Below are 19,106 nucleotides of genomic sequence, written 5' to 3' on the forward strand. Positions count from 1 at the left end.
ACTTGCCCAGAGTCACCCAGCTGACAACTGGCGGAGCCGGGATTTGAACCCATGACCTCTGACTTCAAAGCCCGGGCTCTTGCCACTGAGCCACGCTGCTTGCCACTTTTCTGCTCTGTGGCCTTGGGCAACTTACTTCACTTCTCTGGGCCTCAGTTTCCTCATCTATAAAACAGGGATGAAGACCGTGAGCCCAGTGTGGGACAGGGATTGTGTCCAGTCCGATTACCTTGTATTTATCCCAGCGCTTAGTAGAGTGTCTGGCACAGAGTAAGCGCTTAGGAAATACAAAAAATGGGTTGGGAGGCTCACTGGGAAATGAGTTTTCAGTGGGACGGGACGGGGGCTACTCTGGGGAATCCTCCCCGGACTAGGGCAAACATGTGCCAGCAGAAGAGACGTGAGGGGCTTCAGGTATAACCACGGTATAAGTGAGCGAGGTTAAAGTTTTTCTCGGAGCAGGGGGGACGGTTCATGGTTTTGCAGTCCGGCAGCCAGGAAAGTGCCATCCCTCTCCCCAAGATGGGACTTCTCAGCTCAATTTTGGCAACAGTTCCCCTCGGGAGGGCCGCTCATCTCGGCTCGTGAAGCGTCTGTTGCCTGTCGGCCGTGATACTGAAATCAATCAATCGTATTTATTGAGCGCTTACTATGTGCAGAGCACTGTACTAAGCTCTTGGGAAGTCCAAGTTGGCGACATATAGAGACAGTCCCTACCCAACAGTGGGCTCACAGTCTAAAAGGGGGAGACAGAGAACAAAACCAAACATACTAACAAAATAAAATAAATAGAATAGATATGTACATGTAAAATAAATAAATAGAGTAATAAATATGTACAAACATATATACATATATACAGGTGCAGTGGGGAAGTGAAGGAGGTAAGATGAGGGGGATGGAGAGGGGAGGAAGGAAGGGGCTCAGTCTGGGAAGGCCTCCTGGAGGAGGCGACTGAAGCTCCCTGTTGGGGAAAACCCAGCGGCGCGACGCGGTCAGGGCGCACTGAGGACAGTCCGCCCCGGTTCGGGACAACAGAAAGGAAATCTTCCCAGGCTCCCGGGGAGGCCAAAGTTAATCCCCACTTCCTTTAGGTGGGCTCCCTGCCGGCATCCTCCCTTTCCTTCCTTGGCCTTCCCAGAGTGAGGATTTCCTCCCCTCTGTTCGGACTTCCCACCGGCCTGTCTTGGGGAAGGACTGCTCAGGCAGTGTTGGCTTCCCTGCCCCCCGACCTTGTGACATCTTCTCCTTCGCCTCCTGAGGTGCCCACACCCTCCCCGCCCTCACATAAAGTGGGAGCTGGGCCATCACATCCCATGGGCTTAGCCTCCTTCTCTCCCATCCCAATTCATCCCTGAGAAGGCCACGACACCGAACCGCTCGGTAACGGAGGGGCGTTCGGTCTCCGGGGTGAAAATTACCCCGTTGGAGGCGGTGCCTTAGCGATCAGCCCATCATTGGTATTTATCAAGTGCTGACTCTGTGCAGAGCGCTCTCTTAAGTGCTTGGGATGGTACAGTGGAACGGACGCGCGAGCTTCCAGTCTAGAGCGGGGGAGAAGGGCATGAATAGAAATAAATTAGGGAGCTGTGGGGAGCGGGGAGGCCGTTTCGGTGTTACCGATGCTCGTTTCCGGCTTTCTTTTTCCACAGAAAGGGGAGTGTGCCTCCCCACGGTATCGCTGTGGATACTCTTTGTGTACATTGAGGCGGCGATCCGATTTAAAGACCTCAAAAACTTTCACGTGGACCTCTGTCGGCCCTTCGCTGCTCACTGGTAAGACTGGCTCCGCGGCGTTGGAGCCGCCCGGCCCCGGCTGGGCTGGTATTAGATCCGTGGACGGCGGGGAGGAGGGAGGTGAGGACGGAGAGGAGCACCCGGGGGGTGCGGGAGGGGAAAGCAGAGTATCGGGGGGCAGACAGGCGGGAGGGAGGGGTGGAAGTCTACCTGTATATATGTATATATGTTTGTACATATTTATTACTCTATATATTTATTTATTTATTTTATTTGTACATATCTATTCTATTTATTTTATTTTGTTAGTATGTTTGGTTTTGTTCTCTGTCTCCCCCTTTTAGACTGTGAGCCCACTGTTGGGTAGGGACCGTCTCTAGATGTTGCCAACTTGTACTTCCCAAGAGCTTAGTACAGTGCTCTGCACATAGTAAGCGCTCAATAAATACGATTGATGATGATGATGATGATGGAAGCATCTTGGGGGTGGAGCACTTTCTCCTTTTTTCCTCTGTTTTTTTTTTAAATTTTATTGTATTTTTTTTTACGGTGTTCCTTAAGCACTTACTATGGACCAGGCACTGTACTAGCACTGGAGTAGATACAAGATAATCAGGTTGGACGCAATCCCTGTGCCACATGGGGTTCACAGCTTTAATCCCCATTTTACAGATGAGGGAACTGAGGCCCAGAGAAGAATAATAATGCTCATTCACTCATTCAGTCGTATTTATTGAGCGCTTACTGTGTGCAGAGCACTGTACCAAGCGCTTGGGAAGTACAAGTTGGCAACATCTAGAGACGGTCCCTACCCAACAGTGGGCTCACAGTCTAGTCTATAATAATAATAAGTGTGGTATTTAAGCACTTACTATGGACCAGGCACTGTACTAAGCACTGGGGTAGATCCAAGATAATCAGGTTGGACGCAATCCCTGTGCCACATGGGGTCCACAGCTTTAATCCCCATTTTACAGATGAGGGAACTGAGGCCCAGAGAAGAAGAATAATACTCATTCATTCATTCAGTCGTGTTTATTGAGAGCTTACTATGTGCAGAGCACTGTACCAAGCGCTTGGGAAGAACAAGTTGGCAACATATAGAGACGGTCCCTAACCAACAGCGGGCTCACAGTCTAGAAGGGGGAGACAGACAACAAAACCAAACATACTAACAAAATAAAATTAATAGAGTAGTAAATATGTACAAGTAAAATAAAATCAATCAATCAATCGTATTTATTGAACGCTTACTGTGTGCAGAGCACTGTACTAAGCGCTTGGGAAGTACAAGCTGGCAACAAATAGAGACAGTCCCTACCCAACAGTGGGTTCACAGTCTAGAAGGGGGAGACAGAGAACAAAACCAAACATACTAACAAAATAAAATAAATAGAATAGATAGGTACAAGTAAAATAAAAGAGTAATGAATAAAGAGTAATAAAAGAGTAATGAATCTGTACAAACATATACAGGTGCTGTGGGGAGGGGAAGGAGGTAAGGCGGGGAGATGGGGAGGGGGAGAGGAAAGAGGAGGCTCAGTGTGGGAAGGCCTCCTGGAGGAGGTGAGCTCTCAGTAGGGCTTTGAAGGGAGGAAGAGAGCTAGCTTGGCGAATGTGTGGAGGGAGGGCATTGTTTTGATGCCTGTCTCCCCCCTTCTAGACTGTGAGCCTGTTACGGGCGGGGATTGTCTTTATTGTTGAATTGTATTTTCCAAGCACCTAGTACCTAGTAAGCGATCAATAAATTCGATTGAATGAGTGAAATCCCCATTTTCCAGATGAGGTAACTGAGGCCCAGAGAATAATAACAATAATGATGGCATTTATTAAGCGCTTACTATGTGCAAAGCCCTGTTCTAAGCGCTGGGAAGTTTACAAGGTGATCGGGTTGCCCCACAGGGGGCTCCCAGTCTTAATCCCCATTTTACAGATGAGGGAACTGAGGCCCAGAGAAGTGAAGTGACTTGCCCAAAGTCACGCAGCGGACAGTCGGCAGAGCCGGGGTTTGAACGCATGACCTCTGGCTCCAGAGCCCGGGCTCTTTCCGCTGAGCCACGCTGGTGAAGTGCCTTGCCCAAGGTCGCCCAGCAGACAAGTAGCGGAGCCGGGTTTAGAACCCATGACCTCGCCCGTGATCTCCAGCACTGTCCTCCTCCGCCCGAAAGCCGGTGCTCTGTGTGTGTGTGTGTGTGTCTGTCTTTCTCTTTCTCTCGCGCGGGGAAATAAAAAACCAAAACGATACTAACCTCATCCCCGTTAACTGATCCTGCCTTCCTCCTAGTATTGGGTACCCCGTGGTGACCTTGGGCTTCGGCTTCAAGAGTTACGTCAGCTACAAGATGCGGTTGAGAAAACAAAAAGAGGTGCAGAAGGAGAATGAATTCTACATGCAGCTCCTCCAGCAAGCACTCCCTCCAGAGCAACAGATGCTGCAGAGGCAAGAAAGGGAGGCAGAAGAAGGTAGGTCTCCCTCCCCGGAACCTCCAGCCCGAAAGGGAATAACGACTTAGTCATCCAGTCGTATTTTTTGAGCGCTTACCGCGCGCAGAGCACTGAACTCAGCACTTGGGAGAGGACGGCACAACAGACACATTCCCTGCCCACAATGAGCTTGTGGTTTGAGCGGGGGAGACAGCAATAAAAATAAATCAATGACCGTGATGGATGTATGTCTTGTGGGAGGGGGAAGAGAAAGGGAGCAAGTCAGGGCGATGCAGAAGGGAGTGGGAGAAGAGGAGAGGAGGGGATTAATCTGGGAGGACCTCTGGGAGGAGATAATAATAATAATAATAATGTTGGTATTTGTTAAGCGCTTACTATGTGCAAAGCACTGTTCTAAGCGCTGCGGGGAACACAAGATGAGGTTGTCCCATGTGGGGCTCACAGTCTTAATCCCCATTTTACAGATGAGGGAACTGAGGCACAGAGAAGTGAAGTGACTTGCCCAAGGTCACACAGCAGACATGTGGGGGAGGTGGGATTCGAACCCATGACCTCTGCCTCCCAAGCCCACGCTCTTTCCACTGAGCCATGCTGCTCTCAGGCTTGGAAGGGGGGCGTGGAGAGCCATTTTCAGTAGGATTTGAGGAGGGAGGGCGTTCCCGGCCGGAGACAGGACGTGGGTAATAGTAATAATGGTGTCTAATGGTATAATGATGGAATAATAATGGTATCAGAGAAGAAGAATGGAGAAGGAGTGTGGCTCAGTGGAAAGAGCCTGGGCTTTGGAGTCAGCGGTCAGGGGTTCAAATCCCGGCTCCGCCAGTTGTCAGCTGTGTGACTTTGAGTAAGTCACTTCCCTTCTCTGGGCCTCAGTGACCTCATCTGTAAAATGGGGATGAAGACTGTGAGCCCCCCCATGGGACAACCTGATCACCTTGTAACCTCCCCAGCACTTAGTGCTTGGAGAAGCAGCGTGGCTCAGTGGAGAGAGCCTGGGCTTTGGAGTCAGAGGTCGTGGGTTCGAATCCCGGCTCCCCCACATGTCTGCTGTGTGACCTTGGGCAAGTCACTTAACTTCTCTGAGCCTCAGTTACCTCATCTGTAAAATGGGGATTGACTGTGAGCCCCACGTGGGACAACCTGATCATGTTATATCCCCACAGCGCTTAGAACAGTGCTTTGCACATAGTAAGCGCTTAACAAATGCCATTATTTTTCTCCCACTTTTAGACTGTGAGCCCACTGTTGGGCAGGGACTGTCTCTATATGTTGCCAATTTGTACTTCCCAAGCGCTTAGTACAGTGCTCTGCACACAGTAAGCGCTCAATAAATACGATTGATGATGATGATGATGCTTAGCACGTAGTAAACGCTTAATAAATGCCATCGTTATTAATATCATCTAAGTGCTTTCTATGTGCCAAGCACTGTACTAAGCACTGAAGTAGGTACAGGATAATGAAGGCCCACATGAAGCCCACATTCTAAGAAGGAGGGGGCACGGGTATTGAATCCCCATTTTGCAGATGAGGGAACTGAGGCCCAGAGAAGTGAAGTGACATGCCCAAGGTCACACAGCTGGCAAGTGGCTGAGCCGGGATGAGAACCCATGACCTCTGACTCCCGGGCCTGGGGTCTTCTTTTAGACTGTGAGCCCACTGTTGGGTAGGGACTGTCTCTATATGTTGCCAACTTGTACTTCCCAAGCGCTTAGTACAGTGCTCTGCACACAGTAAGCGCTCAATAAATACGATTGATTGATTGATAGGTCACGCTGCTGCTGTGATTGATCAGGGTCGGATTGCTGAGGTGTTTGTCCCCTCCCCTTCCCCCCGGAAAACTGTCGTTCCCAAGTCGTTCCCATCGTCACCCATGGTGCCAGAACAGAGACGTACCCTGGCCTAGTAGAAAGAGCTCGAGCCCGGGAAGTCAGAGGACCTGGGTTCTAATCCCAGCTCTGACGCTTGCTGTGCGACCTCAGGCAAGTCACTTTACTTTTCTGTGCCTCAGTTCCCTCAACTGTAAAATGGGGATTCAATACCTGTGCCCCCTCCTACTTAGAATGTGAGCCTCATGTGGGCCTTCGTTAGCCTGTATCTACCCCAGGGCTTTTAGTACAGTGTTTGGCACGTAGAAAGTGCTCAGCAAATCGTCATCATCATCAATCGTATTTATTGAGCGCTTACTATGTGCAGAGCACTGTACTAAGCGCTTGGGAAGTACAAATTGGCAACATATAGAGACAGTCCCTCCCCACCAGTGGGCTCACAGTCTAAAAGGGGGAGACAGAGAACAAAACCAAACATACTAACAAAATAAAATAGATAGAATAGATATGTACAAATAAAATAGAGTAAAAAAATATGTACAAACATATAGCAAATAGCATTTTAAAAAAAAAATGGTGGCAGCACGCACCTCCCTGGCAAGTGCCCGGCGCCAGAGAAACAGAGCCGGTCTCCCGGCCCTCCCAGGGGCGCGGCCTCGGTTCTCGGAGGTGAGTCGACCTGGAAAGAGCCAGCTGGGCCGGTGTGGCCAGGGTAAACAGCCGGCCGGGCTAGGGCAGAATAATAATAATAATAATAATAATAATAATGGCATTTATTAAGCGCTTACTATGTGCAAAGCACTGTTCTAAGTGCTGGGGGGATACAAGGTGATGAGGTTGTCCCACGTGGGGCTCACAGTCTTCATCCCCATTTTACAGATGAGGGAACTGAGGCACAGAGAAGTTAAGTGACTTGCCCAAAGTCACACAGCTGACAAGTGGCGGAGCCGGGATTTGATGATAACGATGGTATTTGTTAAGCACTTACTATGTGCCAAGCACTGTTTTAAGCGCTGGGGAGGTTACAAGGTGATCAGGTTGTCCCACAAAGGACTTCAAGCCTCCAGAAGGCGGGCCGCGGTTAATCCCCTGCGTTACCTCGGCTGCCGGTCCGGTGCGGAGGGGATGGAAATCTTTTCAGACCGGCATCGCTCCCGCGGTTGTTCCGTACTGTTAATCCCTAGAACTCAAGCGGAGCCGCGCGTCACAGCTCCGGCGGCCCGATGGGCTCTTCCTCTCCTCTGGGCCGCACGGGCGTTTTTCCCATTTCCGAAGATCGATCGATCAATCAGTCGTATTTATTGAGCGCTTACTGTGTGCAGAGCACTGGACTAAGCGCTTGGGAAGTACAAGCCGGCAACATATAGAGACGGTCCCTACCCAACATCATCATCATCAGTCGTATTTATTGAGCGCTTACTGTGTGCAGAGCACTGTACTAAGCGCTTGGGAAGTACAAATTGGCAACATATAGAGACAGTCCCTACCCAACAGTGGGCTCACAGTCTAAAAGACAGTGGGCTCACAGCTGCCCGCTTTTGTCCTCGGGTCCGGATTTTGACTCGGAGGTCCGGAATTCGAGGGTTCTGCCGTTCCCCCTCTCCCTGAATGGGAATGGCTCCCCAAGGAGACACCCTCACAAATCGATTTGGATCTGGTTTCCAATGCTAGCTTAAAGTGTTTCTCCCTTCTGCTGCTCTAGGCGTTCAGTGAGTTGCCTAAATAAATGATAGATAATGGAGGTTGCTGAATCACCCTGGTCTGGGGATTTTGTAACTTAAAATAATCCTTGCTACCTGCCTCTCTCGTTTTATTTGTCTTCCGATCTCTCTCTCTCTCTCCCTCTCTCTCTATCCCCCCTTTTCTCTCTCTTTCTCTCATTCTCTCTCTCCCGTCCTCTGTCTCTCTCTCTCTCTCTCTCTCTGTCTTTGGACCCGCAGCTGCCAAAGGATTGCCCGACGTGGATTCCTCACTACTTCTACACCACAACGGAGGCATTCCTTCCGGGAAAAAATTGTCCACGACATTGCCGGAGCTGGAATACAGAGACAAGGGGAAGGAGAGGGACAAGGAGGCGAAAAAGCACAACCTTGGGATAAATAACAATATTTTGCAGCCCGTAGACTCTAAAATCCAAGAAATCGAATATATGGAAAACCACATCAACAGTAAAAGATTGAATAACGATCTGGTCGGGAGCACCGAAAACCTCTTGAAGGAGGACTCATGCAGTGCCTCGTCCAAAAACTACAAAAATGCCAGCGGGGCGGGGAATTCGTCCCCCCGGGGGCACAGTGCCGCCAATGGCAGCATCCCGTCCTCCTCGTCCGGGAAGAACGAGAAGAAACAGAAGTGCACCGGGAAGAGCCCGACCACGCACAAGGACTTAATGGAAAACTGTATCCCGAACAACCAGCTGGGCAAACCAGACGCCCTGGTGAGGTGAGTTGGGCATGGGGATGCCCTCCGGCTCGGGGAAATGGGCGCGCCGGGACAGTAATAATAGTAATAATGATAATGGTATTATCATCATCATCATCATCATCATGGCATTTATTAAGCGCTTACTATGGGCAAAGCACTGTTCTAAGTGCTGGGGAGATTACAAGGTGATCAGGTTGCCCCACGGCGGGCTCACAGTCTTAATCCCCATTTTACAGATGAGGTAACTGAAGCAGAGAGAAGTTAAGTGACTTGCTCGAAGTCACACAGCTGACAGTTGGCAGAGCCGGGATTCAAACCCATGACCTCTGACTCCCGAGCCTGTGCTCTTTCCACTGAGCCACGCTGCTTCTCGCTTATTATTATTCTTCTCGCTGCTTATTATTATTAAGCGCTTACTATGTTCCGGGCACCGTACTAAGCACTGGGGTGGATAACAAGCCAATCGGGTTGGACGCAGTCCCTGTCCCACACAAGGCTCCCCCTCTTAATCCCCGTTTTACGGATGAGGGAACTGAGGCCAAGAGATAATAGTAATAATAATAATGGTATTATTATTAAGCGCTTACTATGTGCCAGGCACTGTACTAAGCACTGGGGTGGATAACAAGCCAATCGGGTTGGACGCAGTCCCTGTCCCGCACAAGGCCCCCCATCTTAATCCCCATTTTACGGTTGAGGGAACTGAGGCCAAGAGATAATAGTAATAATAATAATGGTGTTATTATTAAGGGCTTACTATGTGCCGGGCACCGTACTAAGCACTGGGGTGGATAACAAGCTAATCGGGTTGGACGCAGTCCCTGTTCCACACAAGGCTCCCCCTCTTAATCCCCGTTTTACGGATGAGGGAACTGAGGCCAAGAGGTAATAGTAATAATAATAATGGTATTATTATTAAGCACTTACTATGTGCCGGGCACCGTACTAAACACTGGGGTGGATACTAGCTAATCGGGTTGGACACAGTCCCTGTCCCACACAAGGCTCCCCATCTTAATCTCTGTTTCACGGATGAGGGAACTGAGGCCAAGAGATAATAGTAATAATAATAATGGTATTGTTATTAAGCATTTACTATGTGCCGGGCACCGTACTAAGCACTGGGGTGGATACAAGCTAATCGGGTTGGACGCAGTCCCTGTCCCACACAAGGCCCCCCATCTTAATCCCCGTTTTACAGATGAGGGAACTGAGGCGAAGAGATAATAGTAATCATCATCATCATCATCCATCGTATTTATTGAGCGCTTACTATGTGCAGAGCACTGTCCTAAGCGCTTGGGAAGTACAAATTGGCAACATATAGAGACAGTCCTTACCCAACAGTGGGCTCACAGTCTAAAATAATAATAAAAATAATAATAATGTTGGTATTTAAGTGCTTACTATGGGCCCAGCGCTGTTCTAAGCGCTCTGGGGGGGGGGATACAAGGTAATCAGGGTTGTCCCACGTGGGGCTCACGGTCTTAATCGCCATTTTACAGATGAGGTGACTGAGACACAGTGAAGTGACTTGCCCAAGGTCACACGGCAGAGCCAGGATTCGAACCCATGACCTTCTGATTCCCAGGCCCAGGCTGTAGCCACAATGACGTGTTGCTCCTCGAACGACTCTCTCCTCTTCCTCGTTTCTGGTGGCGGGGTGGGGGCTTGGGGACTGGGGAACCCCCTCCCTCAGCCTTGGGGATTGAGGGGTGGCATCCGTCCGTCACTGCCATGCCTCTCCGGGAGCCGCGCGGGAAGACAAGCGCTTAGTACAGTGCTATGCACGCGGTAAGCGCTCAGTAAAGATGAATGACTGTGAGCCCACTGTTGGGTAGGGACTGTCTCTATATGTTGCCAATTTGTACTTCCCAAGCGCTTAGTACAGTGCTCTGCACATAGTAAGCGCTCAATAAATACGATTGATTGATGGAATGAGTGGAAGAAGGGCCTCTGGTCACATCCCCCGGGAAAACCTGTCGGTGTGGTCTCAAGGAAACAAGAGTTCCCGTCAACTTCGGTGTAATTGTGTGTCATCCGGACGGGCTTGTGATCTGCGCCCGCCCGAGTCGGGGTGGCACCCTGGAACGAGGAAGGACGGATAGGTCTCGGGCCTGGGAATCAGAAGGACCTGGGTTCTAATCCCGGCGTCACCGCTTGTCTGGTGGGTGACCCCGGGCAAGTCACTTTACTTCTCCAGGCCTTGGTTACAGCGTCCGGAAAATGGGGATGGAGGCAGTGAACCCCGTGCGGGACAGGGACTGCATTCATCCTGATCTGCTTGTATCTACTTCGGCGCTCAGTACGGTGCTGGGCACAGAGTAAGCACTTAACAAACTCATTCATTCAATCGTATTTATTGGGCGCTTACTGTGTGCAGAACCCCGTGAGGGACAGGGACTGCATCCCTTTTAGACTGTGAGCCCACTGTTGGGTAGGGACTGTCTCTGTATGTTGCCAATTTGTACTTCCCAAGCGCTTAGTACAGTGCTCTGCACACAGTAAGCGCTCAATAAATACGATTGATGATGATTGATGATGCATCCATCCTGATCTGCTTGTATCTACTTCAGCGCTCAGTACGGTGCTTGGCACAGAGTAAGCACTTAACAAATTCATTCATTCAGTCGTATTTATTGAGCGCTTACTGTGTGCAGAACCCCATGCGGGACAGGGACTGCATCCATCCTGATCTGCTTGTATCTACTTCGGCGCTCAGTACGGTGCTGGGCACAGAGTAAGCACTTAACAAATTCATTCATTCAATCGTATTTATTGAGCGCTTACTGTGTGCAGAACCCCATGCGGGACAGGGACTGCATCCATCCTGATCTGCTTGTATCTACTTCGGCGCTCAGTATGGTGCTGGGCACAGAGTAAGCACTTAACAAATTCATTCATTCAATCGTATTGATTGAGCGCTTACTGTGTGCAGAGCACTGTACTAAGCGCTTGGGAAGTCCGAGTTGGCAACATATAGAGACGGTCCCTACCCGACAGCGGGCTCACAGTCTAGAAGGGGGAGACAGGCAACAAAACAAAACATATTAACAAAATAAAATAAATAGAATAAATATGTACAAGTAAATAAATAAATAGAGTAATAAATATGTACAAGCATATATACATTTGGATACATATATACAAATACCATAAAAGGATGAGGGGGATAGGGCCTGGGGTCTGAGGGAGAAAGATGAACAATTTCTCAAAATGAAAGTTTTTTTTCCAGACCAATCAATAGTGGGGCTGGAAGAGATCGATCTCGTTTTGCTTTTGTTTACGGCGTTTAAGCGCTTACTGTTAGCGAGGCACTATACTACTACTACTACTAATAATGATGGCATTTGTTAAGCGCTTACTATGTGCAATGCACTGTTCTAAGAGCTGGGGGGGATACAATGTGATCAAGTTGTCCCACGTGGGGCTCACAGTCTTAATCCCCATTTTTACAGATGAGGTCACTGAGGCTCAGAGAAGTTAAGTGACTTGCCCAAGGTCACACAGCAGACTTGTGGTGGAGCCGGGATTCGAACCCATGACCTCTGACTCCAAAGCCCGTGCTCTTTCCACTGAGCCATGCTGCTTCTCTTCTAAGTGCTAGGGTCGAGTCAAGGTAATCAGATGGGACACCATCCCTGTCCCACACGGGGCTCACAGTCTGAATCCCCGTTTTCCAGATGAGGGAACTGATGCCCAGAGAAGTGGAGTGACTCGCCCAGGGTTGCGCAGCAGACGCGGGGCAGAACTGGGATTAGAACCCAGCCCCGTGCTCTCTCCACTAGGCCCTACTGATTCTCAAACCCATCTGAAATTCCGGGAACTGAGGCTCACCCTTAGGCCTTCTTGGAGATGAAGAGGCAGGAGTGCCCAGTGGCGGGAGCCTGCTACCTTTGGCCTCGGTTTACCCGGGTGGTTGAATGGCTCAGGTCCAGAAAGACGGATCCGTGTCTCTCCGCTCTCATTCCGAGGGCCGGATTCAGTGGCTGTTATTATTAATAATAATAATAATGATGGCATTTGTTAAGCGCTTACTATGTGCAAAGCACTGTTCTAAGCACTGGGGAGGATACAAGGTGAACAGGTTGCCCCACATGGGGCTCACAGTCTTAATCCCCGTTTTCCAGATGAGGTAACTGAGGCCCAGAGAAGTGATGTGACTTGCCCAAAGTCACACAGCCGACAAGCGGCAGAGCCGGGATTAGAACCCGCGTCCTCTGACTCCCAAGCCCGGGCTCTTTCCTTTTAGACTGGGAGCCCACTGTTGGGTAGGGACTGTCTCTCTGTGTTGCCAACTTGTACTTCCCAAGTGCTTAGTACAGTGCTCTGCACACAGTAAGCGCTCAATAAATACGATTGATTGATTGATTTCCACTAAACCACGCTGCTTCTCTGGTCAGTTCTGTGCCTAACACATAGGAAGCCCTTAAAAAATGTCATTAAAAAAAACAACAACAATCCAAGTACAAGGGCAGCGCTGGAGGGAGCAGGAGAAGAGGTGTACCTTCGGTATGACTGTGAAGCCGGGGAGAGTCATCAATCAATCAATCAGTCGTATTTATTGAGCACTTACTGTGTGCAAAGCACTGTACTAAGCGCTGGGGAAGTACAAGTCGGCAACACATCGTCTATCAGATGTCTGTTCTGTTTTGCACATGTTCCGTCGGTCGGCCGGGCACTCGCATTCAAGCAGAAATGTCCCGAAGGCGGGAGGAGATGCGAGACTGCAGAGAGGGAGAGAGTTCGGGGCCGGAGAGGGAGATTTGGGGAGCCTCCGCGTAGTGCTGGTAGTTGAAGCCATGGAGAATAGATGGAGAATAGGAGAGCCCACTGCTGGGTCGGGACCGTCTCTATATGTTGCCAACTTGTACTTCCCAAGCGCTTAGTACAGTGCTCTGCACACAGTAATCGCTCAATAAAGACGATTGATTGATTTACCGAACCTTGGGGTTCCCCCAGAGTGAGGGGTTGGGCGGCAGAGGAGGAGACCGCGAACGAGCGGCCAGAGAGAGAGGAGGAGAACCAGCGGAGGACCGTGTCGGTGAAGCCGAGGTTCGTTCGTTCAGTGGTATTTATTGAGCACTTACTGTGTGCAGACCACTGTACTGAGCACTTGGGAGAGCACAACAACATAACAGAGACATCCCCCGCCCATAACGAGCTTACAGTCTAGAGAGGGAGGTGGAATGATCACGACCCTCGGCCCGGGGTTACCCCAGAGAGCTGGTGCACAGCTTTATTACTCTATTTATTTTACTTGCACATATTTGCTATTCTATTTATTTTGTTAACGTGGTGCATCTAGCTTTATTTCTGTTTGTTCTGACAACTTGACACCTGTCCACGTTTTGTTTTATTGTTTGTCTCCCCCTTCTAGACTGTGAGCCCGTTGTTGGGTAGAGAAGCAGCGTGGCTCAGTGGGAAGAGCCCGGGCTTTGGAGCCAGAGGTCATGGGTTCAAAACCCCGCTCTGCCAATTGTCAGCGGGTGACTTTGGGCAAGTCGCTTCAATCAATCAATCAATCAATCAATCGTATTTATTGAGCGCTTACTATGTGCAGAGCACTGTACTAAGCGCTTGGGAAGTACAAATTGGCATCACATAGAGACAGTCCCTACCCAACAGTGGGCTCACAGTCTAAAAGGGGGAGACAGAGAACAGAACCAAACATACCAACAAAATAAAATAAGTAGGATAGAAATGTACAAGTAAAATAAATAAATAAATAAATAGAGTAATAAATATGTACAACCATATATACATATATACGGGTGCTGTGGGGAAGGGAAGGAGGTAAGACGGGGGGATGGAGAGGGGGACGAGGGGGAGAGGAAAGAAGGGGCTCAGTCTGGGAAGGCCTCCTGGAGGAGGTGAGCTCTCAGCAGGGCCTTGAAGGGAGGAAGAGAGCTAGCTTGGCGGAGGGGCAGAGGGATTGGGGGGCATTCCAGGCCCGGGGGATGACGTGGGCCGGGGGTCGATGGCGGGACAGGCGAGAGCGAGGTACAGTGAGGAGATTAGTGGTGGAGGAGCGGAGGGTGCGGGCTGGGCAGTAGAAGGAGAGAAGGGAGGTGAGGTAGGAGGGGGCGAGGTGATGGACAGCCTTGAAGCCCAGGGTGAGGAGTTTCTGCCTGATGCGCAGATTGATCGGTAGCCATTGGAGGTTTTTGAGGAGGGGAGTAATATGTCCAGAGCGTTTCTGGACAAAGATAATCCGGGCAGCAGCATGAAGTATGGATTGAAGTGGAGAGAGACACGAGGATGGGAGATCAGAGAGAAGGCTAGTGCAGTAGTCCAGACGGGATAGGATGAGAGCTTGAATGAGCAGGGTAGCGGTTGGGATGGAGAGGAAAGGCCGGATCTTGGCAATGTTGCGGAGCTGAGACCGGCAGGTTTTGGTGACGGCTTGGATGTGAGGGGTGAATGAGAGAGCGGAGTCGAGGATGACACCAAGGTTGCGGGCTTGTGAGACGGGAAGGATGGTAGTGCCGTCAACAGAGATGGGAAAGTCAGGGAGAGGACACTTCACTTCTCTGGGCCTCAGTTCCCTCATCTGTAAAATGAGGATGAAGACTGTGAGCCCCCTGAGGGACAACCTGATCGTCTTGTAACTTCCCCAGCGCTTAGAACAGTGCTTTGCACATAGTAAGCGCTTAATAAATGCCATCATTATTATTGTTATTCCGAACTTCCTAGACAGGCCCGGGCCTCTTTCAGAGCGATGCCCTCACGGGACCCTGAGTTTGAGGAAAGCTCCGCAACGGGCTGCCCGTGGAGGGCATTCCGGGCCAGAGGCAGGTCGTGGGCGAGAGCCTGGCGACCAGGTGGACGCCCATCAGGAAGGGTGCGGGCCGGGATGCAGAAGGAGAGCGGGAAGGTGCGGTAGGAGAGGGCGAGGGGAATCGACGGTTTTAAAGCCAACGGTGAGGAATTTCGGTTGGATGCGGAGGTGGACGGGCAACCGCTGGAGATTCTTGAGGAGTGGGGACGTATGGACCGAAGATTTTTGTGGAAAAATGATCCAGACAGCAGAAGGGACGTCTGAACGGGAGTGGGGAGAGACGGGAAGCTGGGAGGTCAGCAAGGAGGCTGATGCCGTAATCCAAGTGGGAGAGGATATAAGCGATTGGATGAACGTGGTTGCAGTTTGGAAGGAGAGGAAAGAGTTCCCAGCTTTGGGTTTGTGGGCCCGGCTAGTAGTAAATAATAATAATGATGGGATTTATTAAGCGCTTACTCTGTGCCAAGCACTGTTCTAAGCGCCGGGGAGTTTACAAGGTGATCAGGTTGTCCCACGGGGAGCTCACCGTCTTAATCCCCATTTGACAGATGAGGGAACTGAGGCCCAGAGAAGCGAAGTGACTTGCCCAAAGTCACAAAGCTGACAAGTGGCGGAGCCGGGATTTGAACCGATGACCTCTCACTCCAAAGCCCAGGCTCTTTCCACTGAGCCACGCTGCTTCTCTAATAATGATAATGGCATTTATTAAGCGCTTACTATGTGCAAAGCACTGTTCTAAGCGCTGTTCTAAGCTCTAATACTTTCCCCGCCCACCCCCCGGGCTCCTCTGCCCGATCGTAGGAGAAGCTGGGTGGCCTAGTGGGTAGAGCACAGGCCTGGGGGTCAGAGGACCTGAGTTCTAATCCTCAGCTCTGCCACTCATCTGCTGCCTGACCTGGGGCAAGCCACTTCTCTGTGCCTCAGTTATCTCAGCTGTAAAGTGGGGATTGACGCGGTGGGACAGGGACTGTGTCCAACCCGTTTATCTTGTATATCTTACCCCAGCACTTAGTACGGTGCCTGGCACATAGAAGCACTTAAAAAATACCACAATTATTATTATTATTACTGTTATTATTGTTATTATTAATTACTGCAGGTCAACCCACTCATCAGCTCTTAAATGGCTCCTGCAGTCTCTGCCAAAGGAGCCCTGGCACATAAATAATAATAATAATGATGGCATTTGTTAAGTGCTTACTGCGTGCTGAGCACTGTTCTAAGCACTGGGGAGGATACAAGGTGATCAGGTTGTCCCATGTGGGGCTCACAGTCTTCATCCCCGTTTTACAGATGAGGTAACTGAGGCACAGAGAAGTTGTGACTTGCCCAAGGTCACACAGCTGACACAGCTGATAAATGGTAGACCGGCTTTTTAGCTGTGGTTCATTCATTCATTGTCATACTTATTGAGCGCTTACTATGCGCAGAGCACTGTATTAAGCGCTTGGGGGAATACAATGCAACAATAAACACACATTCCCTGCCCACAATGAGCTTACAGTCTAGAGAGGGACCCAAATGGACCTACGTCCAATTCTTACCTCCTCTTTTAGACCCCCAAGTCAAACTTGCCAAGGCAGAGCTGGGAAGTTGATGTGAAGTGGAGAGCCAAGGCAAGACTCCACTCCTCCAATAATAATAATAATGACTGTGGTATTTGGTAAGTGCTTACTATGTGCCAGACACTGTAGTAAGCGCTGGAGTGGATAGAAGCAGATCATCAATCGTCATCAATCGTATTTATTGAGCGCTTACTATGTGCAGAGCACTGTACTAAGTGCTTGGGAAGTACAAATTGGCAACATATAGAGCCAGTCCCTACCCAACAGTGGGCTCACAGTCTAAAAGGGGGAGACAGAGAACAAAACCAAACATACTAACAAAATAAAATAAATGGAATAGATATGCACAAGCAAAATAAATAAATAGAGTAATAAATCTGTACAAACATATATCCATATATACAGGTGCTGTGGGGAAGGGAAGGAGGTAAGATGGGGGGATGGAGAGGGGGAAGAGGGGGAGAGGAAGGAAGGGGCTCAGTCTGGGAAGGCCTCCTGGAGGATCAGGAGATCAGTTTGGACACAGCCCCTGCCGCACACGGGGCTCCCAGTCTTAATCCCCATTTTACAGTTGAGGTAACTGAGGCACAGAGAAATGAAGTGACTTGCCCAAACAGCAGACAAGTGGCGAAGCCAGGATTAGAAGCCGGGCCCTTTGACTTAGAGAAGCAGCGGGGCTCAGTGGAAAGAGCATGGGCTTTGGAGTCAGAGGTCGTGGGTTCGCATCCCAGCTCCGCCACATGTCTGCTGTGTGACCTTGGGCAAGTCACTTTGCTTCTCTGAGCCTCAGTTCCCTCATCTGTAAAATGGGGATTAAGACTGTGAGCCCCACGTGGGACAACCTGATCACTTTGTATCCCCCCAAGCGCTTAGAACAGTGCTTTGCACATAGTAAGCGCTTAACAAATGCTAACATTATTATTATTATTATTATTATTATTATTATTATTATTATTAATTATTATCATTATTGACTCTTAGGCCCAGGCTGTAGCCATTAGGCCCTTGCCGCTTCTCCGGGAGTTCAGTCCATCTTTCCTCAGTGTCCTACAGGGGCCACCGGGCAGGGGGATTTTCCCTGAGGTCTGGCGAAATTCATCAGAAATCCAGACAAAGCTGTGCTTTCACAAGGGAAGGGTCACGGTGGAGCTTGAGGGCCACAGACGGAATCCAGCCTCTATAATAATAATAATTATTTATTTTAATTAAATATTAAATATTAATGTTTAATAATAATTATTATTTTAGACCATGAGCCCACTGCTGGGTAGGGACTGTCTCTATATGTTACCAACTTGTACTTCCCAAGCGCTTAGCACAGTGCTCTGCACACAGCAAGCGCTCAATAAATACAACTGATGATGATGATGATGATGATGAATAATAATAATGGTATTTGTTAAGCGCTTACTATGTGCAAAGCACTGTTCTAAGTGCGTGGGGGTTACAGGGTGATCAGGTTGTCCCACGTGGGGCTCACAGTCTTAATCCCCACTTTACAGATGAGGGAACTGAGGCACAGGGAAGTTAACTGACTTTTTCTTTTTAATGGCATTTATTAAGCTCTTACTATGTGCAAAGCACTGTTCTAAGCGCTGGGGAGGTTACAAGGTGATCAGGTTGTCCCACGCGGGGCTCACAGCCCCCATTTTACAGATGATGTAACTGAGGCCCAGAGAAGTGAAGTGACTTGCCCAAAGTCACAAAGCTGACAATTGGTGGAGCCGGGATTTGAACCCAGGACCTCTGACTCCAAAGCCCAGACTCTTTCCACTGAGCCACGCTGCTTCTATGCCTCGGGAACCCCCACAGCCCTCTGAGCCCCCTCCCCAAAATAATAATAATACTGATGATGGTATTAAGCGCTTACTATGTGCAAAGCCCTGTTCTAAGCACTGGGGAGGTTACAAGGTGATCAGGTTGTCCCACGGGGGGCTCACAGTCTTAATCCCCATTTTACAGATGAGGGAACTGAGGCCCAGAGAAGTGATGTGACTTGCCCAAAGTCACACAGCTGACAAGTGGCGGAGCCGGGATTTGAACCCACGACTTCTGACTCCCAAGTCTGTGCTCTTTCCACTGAGCCACGCTGCTTCTCACCAAAACCGATTCCATCCGTCCAGAGCCTGGCCCGGTAAAGCCAGGATAATAATAACCGTGGTATTTGTTAAGCGCTTACTATGTGCCCCGCGGGAACCGTTCCAAGCTCTGGGGTGGATACAAGCAGATGGGGTTAGATACAGCCCCTTTCCCAAATGGGGTTCACAGTCTCGATCCCCATTTTATAGCTGAGGTAATTGAGGCCCAGAGAAGTGAAGCGCATCG

The 19,106-nt window shown here is 49.8% G+C and overlaps 1 protein-coding gene across 1 annotated transcript in view; it reads left to right on the forward strand.

The window, feature by feature from the left end:
• Positions 1-19,106, forward strand: part of MACO1 (macoilin 1) — a 65,189-nt gene that overhangs the window by 29,209 nt on the left and 16,874 nt on the right. The window contains exons 4-6 of the mRNA XM_038758180.1: positions 1,653-1,776; positions 4,022-4,200; positions 7,952-8,453. Coding sequence (XP_038614108.1) covers positions 1,653-1,776; positions 4,022-4,200; positions 7,952-8,453 — 805 coding nt within the window. The remainder of the gene's footprint in view (positions 1-1,652; positions 1,777-4,021; positions 4,201-7,951; positions 8,454-19,106) is intronic.

The sequence above is a fragment of the Tachyglossus aculeatus genome, chromosome 16 (assembly GCF_015852505.1).
Source record: "Tachyglossus aculeatus isolate mTacAcu1 chromosome 16, mTacAcu1.pri, whole genome shotgun sequence".
Taxonomy (NCBI): domain Eukaryota; kingdom Metazoa; phylum Chordata; class Mammalia; order Monotremata; family Tachyglossidae; genus Tachyglossus; species Tachyglossus aculeatus.